Consider the following 20,415-nt stretch of genomic DNA (forward strand, 5'->3'; position numbering starts at 1 on the left):
TAAAAAACACATTCATTCTAATCTATATTTCAGGATTAATATCCTTCTACATCTTAACGGGACAAGAAGCACGGGCAAACGAATTTATATTCCCAAATCCACAGAAAACACATTAAACAATTCATGTCCATTCAATAAACCCGAAATATGCATTGTTATCCTAAGTTACTGAATAAATGGGCACGTTCCAACCATTAGCAGCCCTAGCAAGCGTGCCTCGTATACTAACACTCTGACTAAGGCTTATCATCCTTGATTGTAAACCACGGGAATAAAAATATCCGTTCGTGGCGGGAACGTGTTTTGGTGGTGAATAAACACGACCGATGTTTATGTGCTACAAGAGACAACCATGGTCACATTGTTAAAGTGGACAGTATTTCTGTGAGGGTAAGACGTCCTATCTGCATACTCTAACTAACGTCCCCTGTAGACGGCGATGTGTGGCAAAGCGTATATACGTTCTTTGTGTTCAGACACGCAAAGAAGGTACGTGTGGGGGAAGCAGCCAGTGTAGACGATAGAAAACGGCCAATGTAAGAGGGGTTGTCCGCTTCACTATTTTGCTGTGAGTTTAGTGTGAAAAACCGAACCGTAATCAAGAATACGAGATAAGGTTCAAAGTCGGTTGGTGACACAAACGGTATTTACGAGGAGTGTAGCCCAGCCGTACATGAAAACACAAATTCGGCGTGCTTCTGCGGTTTTACTATAACCCTGATGGAGTCGGTTCACTTTCTGTGTCCAATAAGTTATGCAAAATAAAAACAAAGCAACGAAAGCAAGTTTCACGTTATGTTTAAAAAGAAATCGGAAGCCCTTTCGTCTATTGACGACAAGGGTTGAGACGCGAAGATTTTGGTCCCCGCAAAAACCAAATGACGAAGATAGAGCCAAAGTCACAAGCGTCTGCCACCGAAGCCAAAGCAGCAGCGACCAAAAGGCAGACCGCCTGAGAGTCAAAGTCGAAACTCAGACAGCAGCAAACGAATCCCTGAAAAGAAAGCGGAGCACCCCCCTACCCATCGTCGCTCAAAGTTGAAACTCACAAAGCGAAAAATCAAAGTCTACTTCAACTCACTCGAAGTCCAAAGCGAACGCCCTTGCAACCAACCCACAGGAAATACTGAGTGATCAAAATGCAATGATGGAGCAATCGGATAGCCATCGGCTTTATAACGGGAGAGACCCTGTTTCAGTTCTGACAACAGGAAGCGTTTTTTTTGTGCTGCATTGCCATCGTCATCATCAGGTGCCCTCACAGTCTGTAATGGTGGCTTTTCTGTTTTGCGGTTTGGGTACAACCCTGCCATCAGTAAGGCCATGAATGCTTAGCTTTAAAAACCTTTTTGTCGAAATCAGGGCCTAATTAATTTCAGTTTAAATCTCGGAAGTACGACTAAAATAGGGAGTGAATGTTTTTAAACGCATAGATTCGAGGAAGCCAGAGTTACCTTTGGGAGGTAAAAAATTACACTCATACTTGGGTTTCTGAGAACAGCTCGAAACTTAGAAATCTGTGATAGGAACAAATAAATCTGAAGAGCAATGGCTCTATTATCACGATTATTGATATGCATTACCGTTGAGCATAGAACGCGGCGTCCTTCTTTGAGCAAAAAACAAAAACAAAATTCCCGTTTTTCAACATTTTGAACCTCACTAAAAGGTCCACGCAATATAATATTTTAGTATGCACCCAATAAGGCGCACCTCAGATCCCACGTATACTTTCGTGTGTCAAACCGCCCCATCCTTTCCTGATCGAACCAGCCTGAATTAGCTGTGAATTTTCCTCGATTAGGTCAACCAGTATGTTTATTTCGCTTGGACTCTCAGTGTTTGCCTGAAGTTTCAGAGAGAGCGCCTGACTCCACCTTACGGAAGCGGCACAAAAATCAACCCCTTTTGCGACACAATCAAGGTATCGCACACTTGTTTGATCCGGAGCAGGTTAAGCGCACTCTGGCCCTCCCTGCTCTCTCCCTCAGCCAACCGATACACATGGCGAGTTTGTTATTTAAGCACAACCACTTTCCTAAAATTCAGGCGGCCGCCTAATAAGTCTCAACTTCATAAAATACCCCCCGAACTCAATCACTCTGAACCACACTGCAAGAGAACAGAGCGTGCCGTCGCAGCTTGCGCAGAGTTCCTGCGAAACAACAGAGCATCACGTGGACAACAATTTCGCCACCTAAGCCTACCCAACTCTACTGGTGTTGATGCTGGTTAGAGAATTGAGTGGAGATCTCCAACCGGCAGAATTACGTTTTTCGAGACTCTCAGATGATAAAAAAAAAGTGAGCACAACACGCGAGTTGGGTGTTTTGCTGCATTCCTATCTTCGGTTCACATCTCATGTTAACTACCTAGCCCAGTCATCTCATCGTTCAACGACTGTAGGCGCAGCGTGAGGAGAATACGCGGGTATCGGCATACGTACTGTTACCAGTGATCTTACGAGAGGCGTTTTGTCGCTACTAAGCAGGCAGCGGAATTTTTCTCAGCATCGCCAAATGACGTTGTTTTAAGAGCTGACCTCACCTAGCGGAGCAGCAGTCACCAGTGTTGGTGGATTCCGTGCGCACAGCACGGTGCAACTCACTGAGACGGCAGCGTTATTTATATGGTGGCACCCGCAATACAAGTATATCCGTTCGCCATCACGGAAGTCCGCAGCTTTTCAATTGGACGTGTCGCTTCGGCATTCGCACTCCCAATTTATTCCTGGTGCTAAAACGTTTTAGGTGATTTTGGACGTCATGAAGCTACGGCGAAATACACAAGTTTATCTGTAATCCAACATAAGTCCAATCCAGCCATATTATTTTTTTGCCCGCACTGGCCAACGATATGCGATTTTCACCTGATACTCCGAAGCGGCAGCGCCTATAGGCACACAGCGCTTTTTATGCTCTTTCGGTATTTCTTTGATGTTTGGGGCTATTATAGACCTTTTGTGACGCCAGCGTTAAGTCACAAAGAAGCCGAGAACAGGGAAAGGAACAATGAGTTTTGTGGTCTACATCGAACAAAGAAACCACAGTTTGCAGTGTACTAGGCCGTAACGGCTAGGGGACTATCATCTTCGGAATAGAATACAATGTTTCAAAGGCGTCAGACAGGCACGCAGTGAACATCTCGTAGCTATAAGGGTGGCGTGCACCGTCTTAAACCTCGACTTATCACGCGCCTCTACGCTCCTAGGCCTCAATCTCTCTACTCTTGGTTTAGGTTTTCTACTCTCGCTTTTGTGTTGCTCGTGAATAATTCATCACTGCTACTGAGTGAAGTCTTCAAATAAGGCAATGCTGTATCTAGATGCTTCCTCTGTTGTTGGCAATAATAAGATTTTATCCTCCTAGCAGGAAGCCGTAGAGCTTTCACTTAATAATTTTCGGTAATAATTTCTTTCCTACGCAGTTTAAAAACGTTTAAAAGTTTAAAAATGCTTTGTTGTCTTCTTTCCTTACATTACAAATGTCGCTCCAGAAGCAGCTATTTGGGTGGAAGAGGCAGAACGTTTACTCTAAAAAGCACTTGTAAATCCTAAAATACGCATGTCTTCACCAAAGAACGACAATGTAAGTACACTCTTAACCTGGTTCCATGTACAGTCGAGTTACAAAGGGTGATTCACATATTTTATGTGGATCTAAAGGAAACAATAACTGCAAAGAGGCATATAGGTGGATCTTATCTGGAACCGTCAACTTGTTTTCTTTGTGTTTGGGGTTTTTATCGGGAACCGAAAAAATGGGGTCATGCGCTGTCGGTGGTTCAGGTTACTGTTCCACTTATGTTTCAATAAACGGTTGTGTAAAGTGCGTTTGCATATTTTTTGCTCGTGTCTTGTTCCACATAACTCGGGCACTGCAGTGAAGCATGCACTCTTTCATGCATCAACTGGAACAATGAACCACATATATTTGGCGCTTCTTGTCCGAAGATAAACTTGCCCGTTAAAAATACACGCGCACACTGCACATAAAAATTAATGAACTTCGCCGACATCTATGAAACTGCCTTGCGGCAGTTCACTTTCATAATACGGCTAAGGTGTAGTTTTAGTGATGTCCTTTGACAGAAAACGAAATCCCACTTCTTTGCCAATGCCGAAAAAGCATTAAAAATATTGAGAGAAGGATATCCTGGGGAAAAGAAGAAATTAAAGAAACCTATTTCCAGGTGTTTTGCGGGACTCAAACCGCTTTCGTGAACATCGTATTTTTCTAATTTGTGGCGTGATGTACAAAATCACCAGCGACTTGAATTAGAGGACTAAACGTCTTCCCTTTCCCCATCTGCCGTTCGGGCGAAGCCATAACTGCTTAATTGCTGAAAAATTCGTAGTGCTTTTGTGAGCACCTTCATAACGAAATGGTCGTTGAGGCTATTACTTTTTATGCATTTGGTTTACAAAGCTTCGCAGAAACGGCAGTTTTTGTTCAACGCTCAGTCATCATCTCGCTATGGGGTAGTAAGCGCACTATTTTAACTGCTTCATAGGAATGCTTAAATGGCTATATCCTGCAGTGGAATAGGCACTAGTGCTCGTTGCTTATGTTGTTATGGGGTACATACATAATGTTAACCGACTGCGTCACATTTTACACCGCACACATCATGCTACGCATGAAGTTATATGCTAAGAAGTTCGTTCGTGTATTTAGTCTCGTCCCGGCTACTAATTTCCACAAGCAAAATCCAAAGCCTCTTTGCGCGAGGAGCACGACACAAAACTTCGAGAACAAAATCTGTCACGTGGCATCTGCCTTACATTTTATATATTAATACTGAAATGGCATTCGTATTTCAAAATGCATAGCAGTATCGGAAAAATCCACACTGTTACCCTAATGTTGTTACTTGTCATAGTAACTAAAGTTCACTTTCCTGAACTATTTGTGTTCAGGAAGAAAAACTTGCTGGAAAACGGGCAGATGTATTATCACTCGCTAAGTAGCTATGTCGCACTGGATTCACTATACGGAAGTAGTTTTCTATAAAGTGGGTATCAAAGAGGGTCGCTGTATATTTTATTGGTATTGGAAAGGCTTGCTGTCAAGAGATCGCAGTCAATAAAGCAGGGTCGTTTTGTTTTCACTGCAAACAACGAAGTAAAGCTGTCATGAAAGTTTATGCCCACATATCGCACGCGCTCACGGCCCGCGGCGAGAAACAACTTTAGCCCAACTAATGTGTTAAAGTGGCTAATATCTCTTCCTAGGACTGGTCAGTGGCGACGGAGTGCATCGCCCAAGCCTCGGAGGAAGAAAACGTTGGCCGAAACCATTACGAAACGACAGCCACTTCAGTGCGGCATGCCGTGCGCATGCGTTGGCAATCGCAAGGCAGCGCCGTTTGCGTTGATGCATGGTATAGTGGGACGGCAACGGGTACAACGACGATCAGGGACAAACGGGACTGCGTGAGCACTCTTAACGACAGCAGTACCTATTGGCGGTGAGCGCGAACACAGGCGGCGCTGTGAAGCGCGCCTCCGTGACGTCAGCTTAGGGATTCTCGCATTTGTCGTCTGCTTCACTCAGGATCGCTCTCCCTGCTGTTTCTTTGCTCTCGGTCAACGTCTGATGCTTGACCGCACGAAAATTGGCGTGTGGGTAACTTTTTGTCATAATAATAAGCTTAAAATGGCATACACTAGCTCATGATGTCAATTAAAGTATAGTTTTGGATACCGCTACGGGAGAAACATTGCCGGCGCCACCCCATTCCTTGCGAAGCCGGTCCTGTGCGGAGCGCGAGGAGTCGGAGCTAGGCGTCAGCTTCTCATGTAAGCATTCGAACAAAAGGAACAGTCAGCTGCTAATAACCGACAACAGCGAAAATGGAAGACCAAAACTAATTCTAGGCTTTCAGGGCTGTCGGCTTTGGTAGAAGGCATCACGATTCCCGGTAATCATATGTAAGGTAAAACAGTTTTTGCAACCTTGCCGAACGCTCGAACGCGTTTTGTCACATCACTTTACGTTGTCAAGGCATGAAAGTTTGCCGACATGCACTATAGGCTGCAAAAACTGTAGGTTGAGTTCCAAATAAAACAGTGTGTATATACGCGCGTGCTGATTCTATACCAGGCATCTAACCAGTATGGAGGTTTATTGAGCAAAACGAGTCACGTCTTCGTTAAATTTATAGTAACACATATATATGTTTGTTAAGACCTGGAGGGATATTTCGGAACATTTTGCACATCCATATCTTCCCGATATTCGGATATGCGTTATAGGAAAACTGCACTCAAGAGGAGGAGGAGGAGTAAGGGGAGTAGGGGAAAACTTTGTTTAACAATTAAATCGATCTGGTTAGTGGGCCGGGTCCTCAGTCCAGGACAAGACAGTAAAAGTAATTTTCTTCAAATCATAGAACGCCGTCCCGAGTAGAGTAGGATTTGTTATTCGCGCTTGGAAGGGTTGAAAAGCAATAAAGAGCTACTTGGAATTCTTCTTCAGTTTCGAGTCGAAATATATGCAGGTATACTATTTATTACGTTAGTTAGCGAGTATATCATGCCTTCAACACCGTAACCATGTCATCATTGTTCGAATTGAGAGTCAGTTCGTTATGATAACGATATAATTACGATAGAAATTCGGAGCACAAAAGCCGCCTTCGAGTACTGTGGACCACGTTGTTTAGGGCGCGATCGCGGTGTCGTAGCACAAACCTTCTCATTGTATTAGCATGTGAATAAACAAAGCACGGTGCGGATATGCACCTTCTTGCACGCAGCCGTAATTAAAGCCAATTTGTGAAGAAGGGAATGCGTGCCATACAAAATGAAGGAAATATCCACACGATCTTTGTGAGGCTCCCAAACATCCCGAAACCTCCTAATAAGAAGTTGGTGACGGCGCAGAAAAATCAATGCGTTGGGCAGAAAAAAAAGCTAGAAACATTATTTCGATACAGGACAACAACGAAAGAAAAAGAAGAAAGCCGCTTTATTTCCTACTGCGCGATGAGCGTGTAGAGGCCGCTACTTGGTACGTAGTATTAGACTGTTGAGACTTCATAGGAGCATCTCAAAAATACTGCAGGGAAGCCTACGCATTTTGAATACTTATCGAGAAGCTCTTATCGCTGATCCTCGCGAATAAGCAAGAAAGGACGAGTTACACACGATCTTCTGACCGATACTCTGAAGAAAGTTGTTCTCTATCTCTTCGTGTGTTGCAAACTTGTGGCAGATACACCTTCAAATTATTCAGATGCGTCAGAAGCTGGCAAAATAACTGAGTCACTAGGAATACGCTTTTTAACGCACTACAGCAACGAAGCGGGCGATTTCTAGCCCAGGCACTGTTGCCCCTCACAAGCGGAGTGTAGCAGACGACAGCGGCGCGAATCCCTAAGCCGACGTCAGAGCCAGGGGGCGCCACTCAAAGATCTCACCGCCAATATCTCTCAACGCATAGAGATAATATACTGACTCTAGAGGGAAAGCGCGCCGCTGAGCCAATGCATTGGAACCATGGAGGAAAGAAAAGCTTAGGAGAGGCCCTGACGTCACACCCAGCGCAGCCGGAAACGCCATTTCTGTAAGTCGAATGGCGGACCATTGGCCCTCCATGCCATTGGCGGACTCTCTTTGCCTCTCTCTCTCAGTGCACCTTCTCCGCCTCCTCCGTCCTGTATCGCCTCTCTTGTCGTCTGCATCTGCCAGCGCCGAGCCGGCGGAAATCAGCTGATAGGGAGGTAGAAGGCCGTTTTGCAGCGCGTGACCGTGAACCTAAACGCGCGGTTACACTGTTACACGTCTTCAGTGTGGCCGCAGCAGGTTTGCGAAGCGGCTCGCTCTAACAATGCCGCAATGCTCGGTGCCAGGCTGCAAGTCGCGATCGGTACCCAAGGAATTGGGCGTCACTTTCCACCGGTTAGTGCATCATTCCGCTGGCAAGTATTGCTGTACATTGGTGTGCATTCATCCTTTGTTTGCAATCGCCGCCGTTTATAGGTTCCCAAGCGATGGAGAACGCCGCAAACAGTGGGCGAACGCCGTGCGGCTACCGGACTGGAAAGTGCCCAAGTTTGCGTTGCAGTTTCACTGGCAATCCCAGAGATGACTAGTCAATTAAACGGCCGTTCTGTATATATATAGGTAAGCAGTACTTCATGCAGATTTCACGCTAAAAAATTGTGGAATGTTTTTACCGTTGTTCGCGTGCCTTCGATAGAATTTTTTGCGAAGGAGGAGGAGGCAAAACGTTTTATTGAGTAAAAAAAATGAGAGGGTGGGTGGCGTCAATAAACTTTTTTTCGCCAAGTTTCAACTTGTCTCAGTGTCAATAAATTCAAGGTGATATCAGTTGAAAACGTTCATACACAGCTAACCTCGCAGTATGAAGCGTTGAAAAGCGAAATCCAGAGCGAGACCACAAAAAGATCCAGATTCCAGATCCAGCACTCTTCCAGTCAACAGACAGACACCTACTAAGGTAATAGGACGATGGAATTATATCAACTGGGAATCTACCTTGTAACAGTTGCAAAAGCACTGCCGCGCATTGCCGGCCTAGCAAACTATATATTGCAGCGGCGATAACCAAAAAATTGAGTTGCGAATCGTTCGGTTGCAAGTCGCCTACGTACTGCACACCGTGTATCACTTCCCGAAAATCTACCTGACGGCTGTCCGCGCGTACGACGGGACGGCGCGTTCACGATGCACTTTAATAGGCGCGTCGTGATCGCGACCGGAGCAATAGCTTGACGCGGTACAAGGTGCTCTTGCAAGTAGAAATTAAATGACATATTCATATCGGCGCAGCTCTCGCAACTCGCAGCATCCTTTTCGAGTTCCGCAAGACCACAGCGCAGCAAAGCGAAGCAGCAATCTTCGCAATCGGACGACAAGGCAGGCGCTGCCTTTCCTCCATGACTGGCGAACGGCGGGCGGGCTGTTGCTAGGACGCCGTTGCTAACGCGACTTCAAATGGCCGCCGAAAACACGTGACTTCCTCCACACTTTTGCCAATGCGCGGGGATAGCTGGGGGCCTCTCCTAAGCTTTTTTTTCCTCCATGATTGGAACCGTACGACACACAGTGGCAGACATGATACAACGATTTGAATGTTGCCAGCTGAGCTTTTGCTTACTAAAAACGGCGAAAGTGATGGGTTGTAATCTGGTAACGTGCTACTGTGGCGTTTCCGCGTCCGGCTAGCGAAGCATGCCGGGATTAATTGTAACATGGCGGACCGCTATCCAGGCGGATTTTGTGTAGGCGGCGTCGACAGCATTGCGTAGTTTATCTCCTGTGGGTAGGTAACCGACGTGTTTTCGGTTTAGCGTACGTGTGACTTATATGTACTGAGACTATTTGAGCAAGATGTGGCAACGCTCATACAACACTTGCGCGCAAGCTCGAATGCGACTGATCGCATGCGCGACGACGCCAAGGAGTCAGCTGATCCGTACTGGGCGCACAGAAAAATGAATCTCCGTATGATCTGCGTGAATTTTTGCGCTGTGCCGCTTTATTTGCCATTCTGTGACATTTTGCGAGTCGCGCAATGCTTATCAAACGAAGTGAAGTGAACTGTGGCTTTAGCTCAATGTCAAACCTTTATTGACACACACACAAAAACATCGCACGGGCCAACGCTGATATTGCCGGTGAGTCGCGGCACTTTGAAGCACACGAACGAAAGAGCGCGGTCGACCGCAAGCCAACGGAGTGGGAAATGCATGCCAAGGGTGTATGTGAAGTACAGACCGCGGCGTGTCCCATTTTTCTTTCTGTATGTATTCGTCAAGTTAGCTGCTTTCCACCACTTTAAAGGGAAAGCTTGCGGGACTGAATGCGCTGCATTGAATGGGCAGTAATTTACCGCACAGAGCGCGCGAGGAGAGAACAATGACTTATTGATTTATTGTGACGGATTAAAAAAGAAATCGCATTTCGTTACCTATTTTTTCGTTCTACCTTCACGAACGTTTGCGAGAAAGTTCGAAGCACGAAGAGCTGTAAGAAGTTGCATGACTAAAACAACTGGAACCGAACGATTATAAAAGCTCCTTTTATTTCTCTTCCAACGGGAACGATCGCTGGCTGCCACTCCGTAGACTGTAGTGAACTGCTTGCGGTAGCCAAGGTCAGATCGGAATCGCTGTTCCGGCGTCAGTTCAGGGGCAAAGAAAGAATGCCAGCCTCGCAAGCACCCGGGGAGGCACTTGCTCAGCGCGTGCATCCGAGTTGTACCAGTTGTACGCATTTTGTACGCACGCAGATCTGAGCTGGAGACTGCACACACACACTGCGCAAGTCAGGCGCAAGGGCCCCGCCACTTCCTAGCACACTTAATGAAAATCGAAACCAAAACTGAACTACGCACTTACTCTTTCTCCACTAATTAGAGCTTAATTACACTAAAAGTTTTTTAAAAAGCTAGTTTTAATTACTGAGGCAATTATTTGTAACTATTTTGCTTCAGTTCATTGTTTTAGTTAAATAATTACGGAACAACTTTTTAGAAGGCTGAATACAATTGATCTGGCAACCATGGGAATTGTATTAAGTCAGTATATTATCTCTATGGTCAGCGCCCACGATTCGTACGGTCTCGGAGCTCGCTTTACCCCCCTGTCTCAACGTTAGGCGGATAGTTTTTGATCTTCCGCATGCAGCGCCACTAGTGGCGTTCTAGAGCGGGTTTCTCTATTGCTCGCGTTATGCGCCTGGTGTACTAGATTAAGTGCCGGGCCGACTAGCGGGAACCGTTACCAGTTTGGTTGTGGCCTGAAACTGCGGATTTCTTCATATCCTCGGGCTGTGTTTACTGTTCGACGAAGTGTAGTTTTGCCAGGAGGCGCAAAAAAGGTCAGTGCTGCTTAAATACAGTGAACTCTCATTTCTACGAACGTCGGTTTACCGAATATTTCAGAATAACGAACTTTTAAAAAATCACCGGCGGTTTTCTTTGGAACTCAATGCAAAAATCTTTCAGTTAAACGAATATCGGAATAGCGAATATTTCAGTTAAACGAACTTGATCAGTGGACCCGGGCTCATTTTTGAAATCAGTTCAACGAAGTTTTGCCCTCTACATCGCTGTCGCAGCCGACGCCAGCCAACCGAAAATAGCCGTTCCAGCAGTGGCGGCGCAACATCGCTGGCGTTGACAGCGCTGCTAAGACAGCGGCGGTGAGATAGATGAACCACGGCGGCACAGCGGCTGTGCGGGAGTGGAAAAAAAAAATGGCGCGTCTTAGTTTGTGTGTGCTGGCTGTGGTCACGTAAACGTTGTGGTGTGCCTGCTTTTGGACTGCAGTTCGTGCGCCAAGCGCCCACTTTCGCAATGAGTTCTACGAAGCGGAAGCGGTTGTCTCTGTCAGACAAGCTGCAAATCCTTCAGCGTCTGGACAGCGGTGAAAGGCAAGTGGACGTTGCGAAGGAATACGGCATTGCACCGTCGACGCTGTCAACCATAGTTAAACAAAAATCGAAACTCCAAGGTGAGACTTCGATGAGTGGCACTAGAAAACGACTTTGCACGGGATATTTTAAGGAAGTGGACGATGCCGTTGCGGTATGGCTCCGCGATCTGCGATCCCAAAATATCCCCGTGTCCGGCCCGATGATACAAGGCAAAGCGAAGGAATTTGCTTTTCTTCTGGACGTTCGCGGCTTCGAAGCAAGTAGCGGATGGCTCACCCGATTTCGGGATAGGCATGGGATCGCATGGAAAACGATTTGCGGTGAAAGCAAGGATGCCGACCACGAAGCAGCGAGAACCTGGAGGGATGACAAACTGCGGGATATCATTAATGGATATTCACCCGATGACATATACAACGCCGATGAAACGGGTGTATTTTATCAGACTCTTCCAAACAAGACAATGGCATTCAAAAATGACAGTTGCAAAGGCGGAAAGCAGTCGAAAGTAAGAATCACTGCGCTGCTGTGCTGCAACGCTACTGGCAGCCACAAGCTCAAGCCGCTAGTGATAGGGAAATACGCAAAACCACGATGTTTTAAGGGTGTCCCTTCCCTGCCATGCATCTATAAAAGCAACAAAAAAGCATGGATGACCAGGAATATTTTCAGCGAATGGCTCCTCAGCATAAATGAAGAAATGCGGAAAGCGCAAAGAAAGATTCTTTTGATTGTGGACAACTGCTCTGCACACGTCGTCGATGTCCACTTAAGCAATGTGCGCATCGAGTACCTCCCGCCAAACTGCACTGCTGTGCTTCAACCGCTCGACTTGGGCATCATTCAAAACTTGAAGGTAGAGTACCGACGGCGACTTGTTCAGAGGATTTTAATCAACATAAGGATTGGCAAGAATGACCCCATCAACGTCAGGCAGGCGGCCGAGATGCTGACAGGCTCCTGGTGGTCAGTAACACAGGCTACAATTAGGAACTGCTGGCATAAGTCCGGCCTTTCCCCCCTGTGCAGTGAAAGCGTGCAAGATGAACAGTACGAGGAGGCGGTCGAATCCGGGATGTGGACGGAGTTCTGTCACCAGCTGGACGTTGACAACAGCACTTCGTTTGAAGACTATGTGCTGTGTGACAGTGAGCTTGTCACCTGTGCTGAACTGTCTGATCTGGAAATTGTTTCCAGTATTCGCCCCGAAGAAGAAGAGTGTGACGAGGAAGATCCAACTGCAGAAACCACAGTTGCAGCAGAGGCCGGTTCAAATCCTGTAACTCTAACCGAGGCTGTTGGGTACATTGTAAAGTTGCGAGACTTCGTGTCTCAGCAACAAGCTGTGCCAGAGGAAGTACACAAAAGCATAGACTCTCTGGACAGCTTTGTTGCGTCTTGCGCTTTAAGAGCACCAGTACAAATGAAAATCACAGATTTTTTTTCAAAATGAGGTGTGCTGCAATGCACCGTTACTGATGTACTTAATAAATTGCATTTCCCACTTTTGACGATGTCTTCTGTGCCCTATGTTGTTTCATATTTTTTGGTAGCGAATTTTCAGTTTAGTGAACTTTCAGTTAAGTGAACTACTTCCTTGAGTCCCTTGAAGTTCACTCAAGTGAGAGTTTACTGTATTTTCCTGTAACGGTTGTTGTTCATTGACTTGTAAATCACTGCGTCCGATAAACATGCCGCTCCGCCGCCTGTTGTTCGTGTGCGAGGAACGTTTGCTGCCGTAATTGGTGTTCGTGGGTCGGAGTCGGCTTGGCATTTCTGACTGCGTACGTTAGCTAGTTCTATTTAGAAAGTTGCTGGTGCGCGCATTTTTCGAGTCTGCATGTCCCCTTACGGTGTGGTGTTGCTTAGTTGTATATTGACGGTTGCTGTACCTGTTAGCGGTACTGAATCTTCTCGGTTAGTCGCTCGCTATTCTCTCTCGCGCACACACTGAACAACTTGTTTGCCGAGGGTCTGGCTTCAGACTTATCGGTGTTGTCAGAGCGTCTGTCTTTAGACTTATCGGTATTTTCAAACTTTCGTGTTAACTGCGTTGTCTTGGTCTACTGGAGACCATAAATTTCCTGTGCTAATCACGTTATTCCGCCTAATGTTGATGTGAGTTCAAGGCGTTAGTGGCAGCACTGGTTACGCTCATCTGTGCTTTTTGTGTTGTTGTTCCATGTTTCTTCCAATGCCTTGGATGAATTCAGATGTTCTATTTACACTAGTAAACTTTAGTTGGCTCCCTGACGTATAGTGAAATGCAAGGGAAAGTGGTTGTCTCAGCAGTAGCGTAATAACAAAACGTTCCTTTTGTGGAGGGGAAGGCAGGTAAATACACGCACAAAGTGTGTGCCGCTTCAATGCTGTCAATGTCAGTGGTAATCTGAGACCTCAGAATAATTGTCCATGAAGTTCACGTGTTGACTATTAAAATTTCTAACATCACAAAGTAAGTTTAAAAATAATCCATTCCTGCAATTATATGCTATCAAAGTCAGTGACAGCTCGAGAGTCGGAATAATTTTTAAAACGCTTGGGTGCAAAGTTGTTGCATCACAATGCACCAAACATTAACCCATTTTTGTTCTTTCGTCAACTTTAAAATTATACTGCAAAAGGAGATTGCTACGATCTGTATTCATTCTCTATGACCTGTCCAGAAACAGTCTATGGCTGACTGCGGAGGCATTTGGCCCTCCACTGATAGGCTGTGAGAAATGTTTTTGTTCCGCTGCAAAACAGAAATGAAAACAAATTATTTTCATTCCTTACATCAACCTGTGAAGTCATGGCTGTGGTATTCACTAAGGCTGAAGAGATCTTCCGCATGCTGAATGGTCGTGGGGGAGAGTGTGGCGAATTATGTATGTCCTGTGGAGCTCATAAGCCACAAAATAGTACCTTTTGAGTCCAGCATATTGTGCAGATATTCACCAGTTCGGATAGACCAAGGACAGGTGAGCTTAAAATATGTTTAAATATGTTAACATCTCTAATTGTTTAGCGATAAAAGATTACCAGGGCTTCCGCTGTAAAAAACAGTTAAGTTTCGTGGAACGAATCAGACATTGTTTAATATTTTCTCGTGCTCCCTTGGTAAAGCAAGGCATAAATTTATTCTCTGATGTTTTTGTACTGGCTCTTTTCTAGGCAATAGGGTGACAGATCAAGGAATGCAAAAGGCCATTTTCCTTGTATTTGTACACCCTCTTTGTAGTGTATGATCACAGGGCAACACATTAAGGGCAACACAGGGCAACACAGGGCAACACGGGGATGAAATCATTGAATTTTACAAGTAAGTACGCACTGCCATTTTTTGGTCTTTCCTTATGCGCTTTTACGTAGTTGCTTTTTAAATAATAGTTTGCAATTTCTTTTCAGTGACAGCTTGACCTGTGGTTCAAGGTGACAGTAGGAGCTTTTTGGTATACGTTGGCAAAACTTTCCTGGAAGTGCACTTTGAGACGGCCCTGGCAGAAACACCCAGATCTTAATTTTGGTTGGGTAAGCTGGCATTTTGTATTGCAGGACTCAGTTTGTGGGAATGTTCATTCTAATAAAATTTCACTGTTAAGAAGTCATCGTGAACGCCAATATTGGGCATTGTTTTCACATTATGCCTATTACGGATGCTCCAACAGTGGTCAAAAGGGCCACTATTTTGTATTTAGGTTTTTTAAATATTTCGCTTTTACACCTTGAGATTTGTTGCTGTCATAGGACAGCACCATGGACACGCCCAACGTGGTTGCTGATGCAACAACACGGTGGCAACTGAAGATTTAAACTGCCCTCTTTTAATACTGCCGTAGTACCAATAATACTCCCAAATACAGGTGTAGCATGAGTAATGCTTGCATTGGATTTCGATAGGCGGCTAAATAAGGTTAAATTCTTGCTTGAAGGGAATTGTTTAGAACACAGAATGTGACGTCTGCAATAAAATTTGCTATAGTTGTGATTTATAAGGAAATTGTGCAACAGCCTAGTTCAGCATTAGTCAGCTCAACTTCTGGCTCATACCACTACGCCACCATGGAGGTAATACATATCGAGCGGGAAATATTTCAGGTGGAAATAACTCCATAAAAAATTACATTTCTCCCACAGTGTGATATTTATGATTTCCTATAACTGGCGATTTATTTGCGGTAGAAACATCGTTTAGCAGCAAGTTATATTAAGGCAGCCTCACTGGTGCATTCTACGGAGCAGATTATACAGTACAGAGAACATTTTTTGCAGTGAGAAGGTGTGTACAATATAATTCCGAAAGGTGTATACATTATTTGATTAATAAACACAACCTATCAAGGATAAAAAACCTTATATTCAGACTACTGAGGCAGCAAAGTGTGATACTTTTCAAAATCACAGCAATGTCATTAATTGTCTGTGCTGATATTGTTTAGCGCACTTACACCTTTAGCAGCACTCCCAGAAAAACCCAAGAAATCACTCATTTTAAATCAATTACTTTGTTATGACAGGGCCTAAGCAACTCACTCATTTAAGGTAACCATGTAACAAAATTTTCTTGTTTTCTTAAAGGTACATGAGATGAGCAGTAAGCCTGTTCGGGGCCCGGATAGTCTGAGAGGAGGGAATGGCTGCATCAATATTCTCCGCATGAAAGAAATCATAGATTCGCCGCCTGCATTGTCACTTCTTTAGGATGTGGTCATCCTCTTCGCCGCATATGTCATCTTCTTAATCGTGTCATCATGTTCTTATGCTTATGTGCCTTTGGAGAGTTCCTCGGAGTTCTTGGAAAGCAGGAGCAATTTGACAGTGGCCTGGTGTCATTTAAGTTGGGGTCTCTTTTGAAATACTTGAAGTTATCAGCTGTACTTGGGATTTTAAATTATTGGTGGAGGTTAACGTATCTGTTGAAAGGCATGAAAGAGGTCAGGTGAAAGGCATGAAGGGGGTCAGGTCTGATGAAGAGGTTGAAGTTACCGGCTCATGCAAGTTGCATGTCAACTGAACACTGAAGTCTTGCCTTGTTTTACGATTTTTCATAATCGGCACAATGCGCACGCTGCCTTTGAATCTATAGTGAGTGTTAATGTAGTTAATGGTACCGCATTGCAACGTCCTCATTATTCAAGTGTAGCTCATGAGATTTTTTTTATGGCAGTGCTGCTGCTGACGCTAAAGTGACAGTGCTTATTTAAGCAGACGGCTTCCGCCTTTATTGGTAAATTTTAGTACTGTATGTGAGCAGACAACCATGCCCTGAAAGAATTGAAAATGTGCGTATTTGGCTTGAACAAGTTTTCTGCTTTGAATAAAGTTGCATTTCTTGCTTGGCAGAAGCACGGCTTTGGTCACAATTACATTGACAGCAAGACGGGAGGGTTTGTATTGCACGCAACTGTGAATTTTACCTCAGGTAAAATGTTGAGGCTGGAAAAAATCCTTTCAAGTCTGCTTTGTAAAACTGGTCGCCGGTATGTTTCAACGCTTGCTTCTTTGGTTCTTACGGATGTCTGACTTGTTCCCGCTGGAATTGATGACGTGTATATATTTAGTCTGCTTTTTAAATTTTAGTATGTGTAACATGCTCCAAGCTACCTGGTTTGCAAAATTATATAAGATTCAGGCTGGCGTTTATGAGATTTCTTTGGATGAATTATTTTGAAAGCTACAAATTGTTTGGGCAAGTAACATGCCTTAAGACAAAGGCATTTTCAGGATGCTCATAATGTCTTGTTTGGCTACAAATAGACTTCAATAGCTACAATCTTACACTGACGTCTGGTTTCAGGAAACTGCACTATCTTTAATATTCATGTTTTAATTGTGGCATACTGTCACATGTGACCTCTCGTGTTGAAATGTTTTATCGTTATTCTTGGCTCGAGCGTTCTTTCCTAAACTCTTGCACTGCACTGTTGCAGGTTTGTGATAAAACAACCGTGTATGGCTTGTTTTTAGGCCTTTCCCTACAATTTAATAGCAAACTGCATTTTTCCAAACCGTTATACGTAAACATGGTATGGCAAGCACAATGGGTACTTCCGCCTTTGAGTTAGCTTATTTTATCTGATAAGACAGCATATTTTATGCTCACTGTTGTATAATCTCTGTGGCAGTGCTGCGGTAGACGCACAAGTCTATTTATTTGTGACGCAGTTGCCCCTAAAACCATCTTTATTACCCATGTTTTTGAGTAAAGGGGAATATTTGAAAATGCCACCTAAAGCCTAGTGTTATCGTTATTGTTTTTAGTCGTGGTACGTTAGTCATTTTCTGTGCGATTTAAAATACAGAGCTATCCATATCTGAAATGTACGCACACTAACACCCAATAAAGTTGTATAGTATATTGAAAAGCAGTGCATGAGTCATAGTAGTTGGTTTCGTGTGCATTTTAATGCAAGTATATTGTTTCTTTTACATGCAGCTGAAACCCAGAACAGGATTCTGTGGGTGAAGCCAAAGACTGTGTGCCGCTCTAGGTGCCCCAGACCAACTTTTATATAAAACTGTGCTCCGATAGGGAACTGTTGGGAACTGTCAGGGACCACACTGCTGCGGTGGTTTCTGCTTTCGAATTGTGAGTATAACTGCGGGCCATATATCAAGGCTGTGTTAAAATGGTGCTTGCGGTGACCTGCTGACACCAATGCATCCGCCCGCCTGGCATATGACCTCAGTGTATACCGACAGGAAAGCGGAAATATTGGAAAAGTGGAGTCCCATAGATAGCTTCCCAATGTCTATAGGAACACCGTTTTACGTAAACAGCTGGTCTGAAGGTACCTGTAACAGCTCACCGGATAAATTCCATAATCATTTTACGTGGATCAATGTTCCAGTTATTTAAAGTACCGTTTTATCTGGAACAGTGATTCGTATACTTTTATTTGGAACAGCGATCCACATAATTTATTGGCAAAAATATGTGGTGCACTGTTCCACTTAATTTTCATGGTATGGGAACACGGTTCCAAATATATAACGGGAACTTTTTCGCAAAAACGTTCCCATTACTAAGTGGATATTATGTGGAACATTGCTAAAGATATTAGAAAAGAAAGGGGTGAGAACAAACATGATGATGGACCGTCATTTGAGTTGTTGTTGCGGGAAAATGTATTCTGTATATGGATAAGGATATAGGGGCCTGCGAGAGAGCTTCTATACCTTCTACCTGACGACTCGGCTTCTGATCAATCCTTCAGCGTTCAGCCAACTGTTTCTTGTAGCCGCCTTGCAGTCGTGTTGTCTTTTTTGTTGCCAGCGGAATTCCTTTTTGCAAATAATAGTGTGTCCGACTTTATTGTATATAAACCACGCGAGGCACGTATAAGGAACTTAAAATGTCACGCCTTGAGCCCACATAACCTTTAGCATTATTCTTTTGCTGCGACCCCTAGCGCACAATGTTTTTAGGGATAAAAATGACAAAACACCCGTTGCAGTCTCACTACGTTACGCTTTTCATGCCTACTACCTTACTCCCCGAATGACCCACGTACTAGTGCAGCCATTTCTGGCATCGCCATAGGTACTTCTTTAGGCACTTAAGAAGGTATGCCCTTGTGTGCCATTGCGGTATGCGGATGGCAAAGGGGAGTACAGCATCTCCCGCCCCCGTCAAAAAATCAATAGTTTACGCACACGTGCAAACGCCATCTGGAGCATAATCACTCATGGTGTTCCTTTACTAGCTGTGTAATCAGAAGGCGCTTGTTCTCCGTTGTTTAGTATGCTTACTCTCTTGCTGCTCCGAGCACCGAAGTAGTGCTCCAGCGGTCCATCTCCCACACGCAGGCCATGGTGAAGGGCATGCTCTTCCTGTCTTCCCAAGTGGGCCAGCGCTCTTGTCCAATAACTTCATCGATCTCTTTTTGTACACGGTCTTGTATGTTGTTCTGGTTGCTAGCAAAGTTCACCATGTGCATCTGCATAGCAGCGGTGGTGGTGAACGTTCCGCCAATGAGGAATCCGTTGATGGTTCCCACCAAGCGGCGATCTGCACGCAACGACCATAAACCCAAGTAAGTGTTACTGCCAGTTGCCGCTCGCAGGCAAACCACATGAACACATAATGGGGCCTAAATTCGCATTTTTTTTATTTCTCCAGTAAGCGTTGAACAAAACACATTAGACGAGTTTCCAATTGATCAGCAGTCACCCGATACCAAGGATTACCCCTAATATCCGGTCACCTGCACCAGGGCTGACGCCAGAGCTCAAGGGCACCTTTCCCGAACCCAACCATACCACCGAGTTAGAGCCCAACCACGACCGCTTGCTCCAGTAAAGAATAAATCTCTCTCCTTTACTCAAGGAGACCCCAAAATTTGTTTCTTTTTGGTATTGATATGTCGCTTTTTTGTGATCAAATTTCCACAGCAGCGGAGCTATATATGTAGTAGTTTTATTCATTATGCTTCTTCTTCTAGAGGTCGGCCCCTGGGCACTCGCAGAAATTGACTGTAGCACAGATTTTAGGATCACACAAACACAGCGCCGTATTTGTGTGATCCTTCTTTCGTCTTGTTCCTGCGCTGTTTGTACTCGCAGAAGTATTGCGGTCATTCTGGAATGCCTTTCTGTAAAAAGTATCATCTTATCACATGTATCTATGGAAGAAAATAAGGTAAAAAAGTGTAGAACGGCAAGTTTTACTCTTGATATTCCTAAACAACACATCCCGTTATATTCGACGGATATTTTTTTCCGGAACAGCGTAGGTCGTAATATATTTGTGAGTCATGTTCAAAAAAACCAAAAATGCGCCCACACCCACACTCTTCGTTTCGCAGAAAAAAAAAGCCTGGAAACAGACGCGTGGTTCAAAACATTCGCAACCACTCTCTTCTTGTCTACCGGATCAATTGTACAGTTACGCCTTACACCTATTTACCTCTATGTTGAACAGAGCACCGGAACCGGCTTAAACGCGAATTACGCCAGAGCAGAACACAACGTTAGGCGCACCAATAGACTCCTTTATGCGTCTACAACGACAAACTACTTCAAAT

The 20,415-nt window shown here is 44.6% G+C and overlaps 1 protein-coding gene across 5 annotated transcripts in view; it reads right to left on the reverse strand.

The window, feature by feature from the left end:
- LOC144149018 (cytochrome P450 2F3-like) overlaps positions 1-20,415 on the reverse strand; it is a 61,618-nt gene that overhangs the window by 7,307 nt on the left and 33,896 nt on the right. For all 5 annotated transcript variants that reach the window (XM_077680560.1, XM_077680559.1, XM_077680558.1 and 2 more), the window contains one exon: positions 19,142-19,400. In XM_077680560.1, coding sequence (XP_077536686.1) covers positions 19,142-19,400 — 259 coding nt within the window. The remainder of the gene's footprint in view (positions 1-19,141; positions 19,401-20,415) is intronic.

This window comes from Haemaphysalis longicornis, unplaced genomic scaffold (genome assembly GCF_048455015.1).
Source record: "Haemaphysalis longicornis isolate Haplotype H1 unplaced genomic scaffold, Haemaphysalis longicornis Haplotype H1 scaffold_8, whole genome shotgun sequence".
In the NCBI taxonomy this organism is placed as follows: Eukaryota; Metazoa; Arthropoda; class Arachnida; order Ixodida; family Ixodidae; genus Haemaphysalis; species Haemaphysalis longicornis.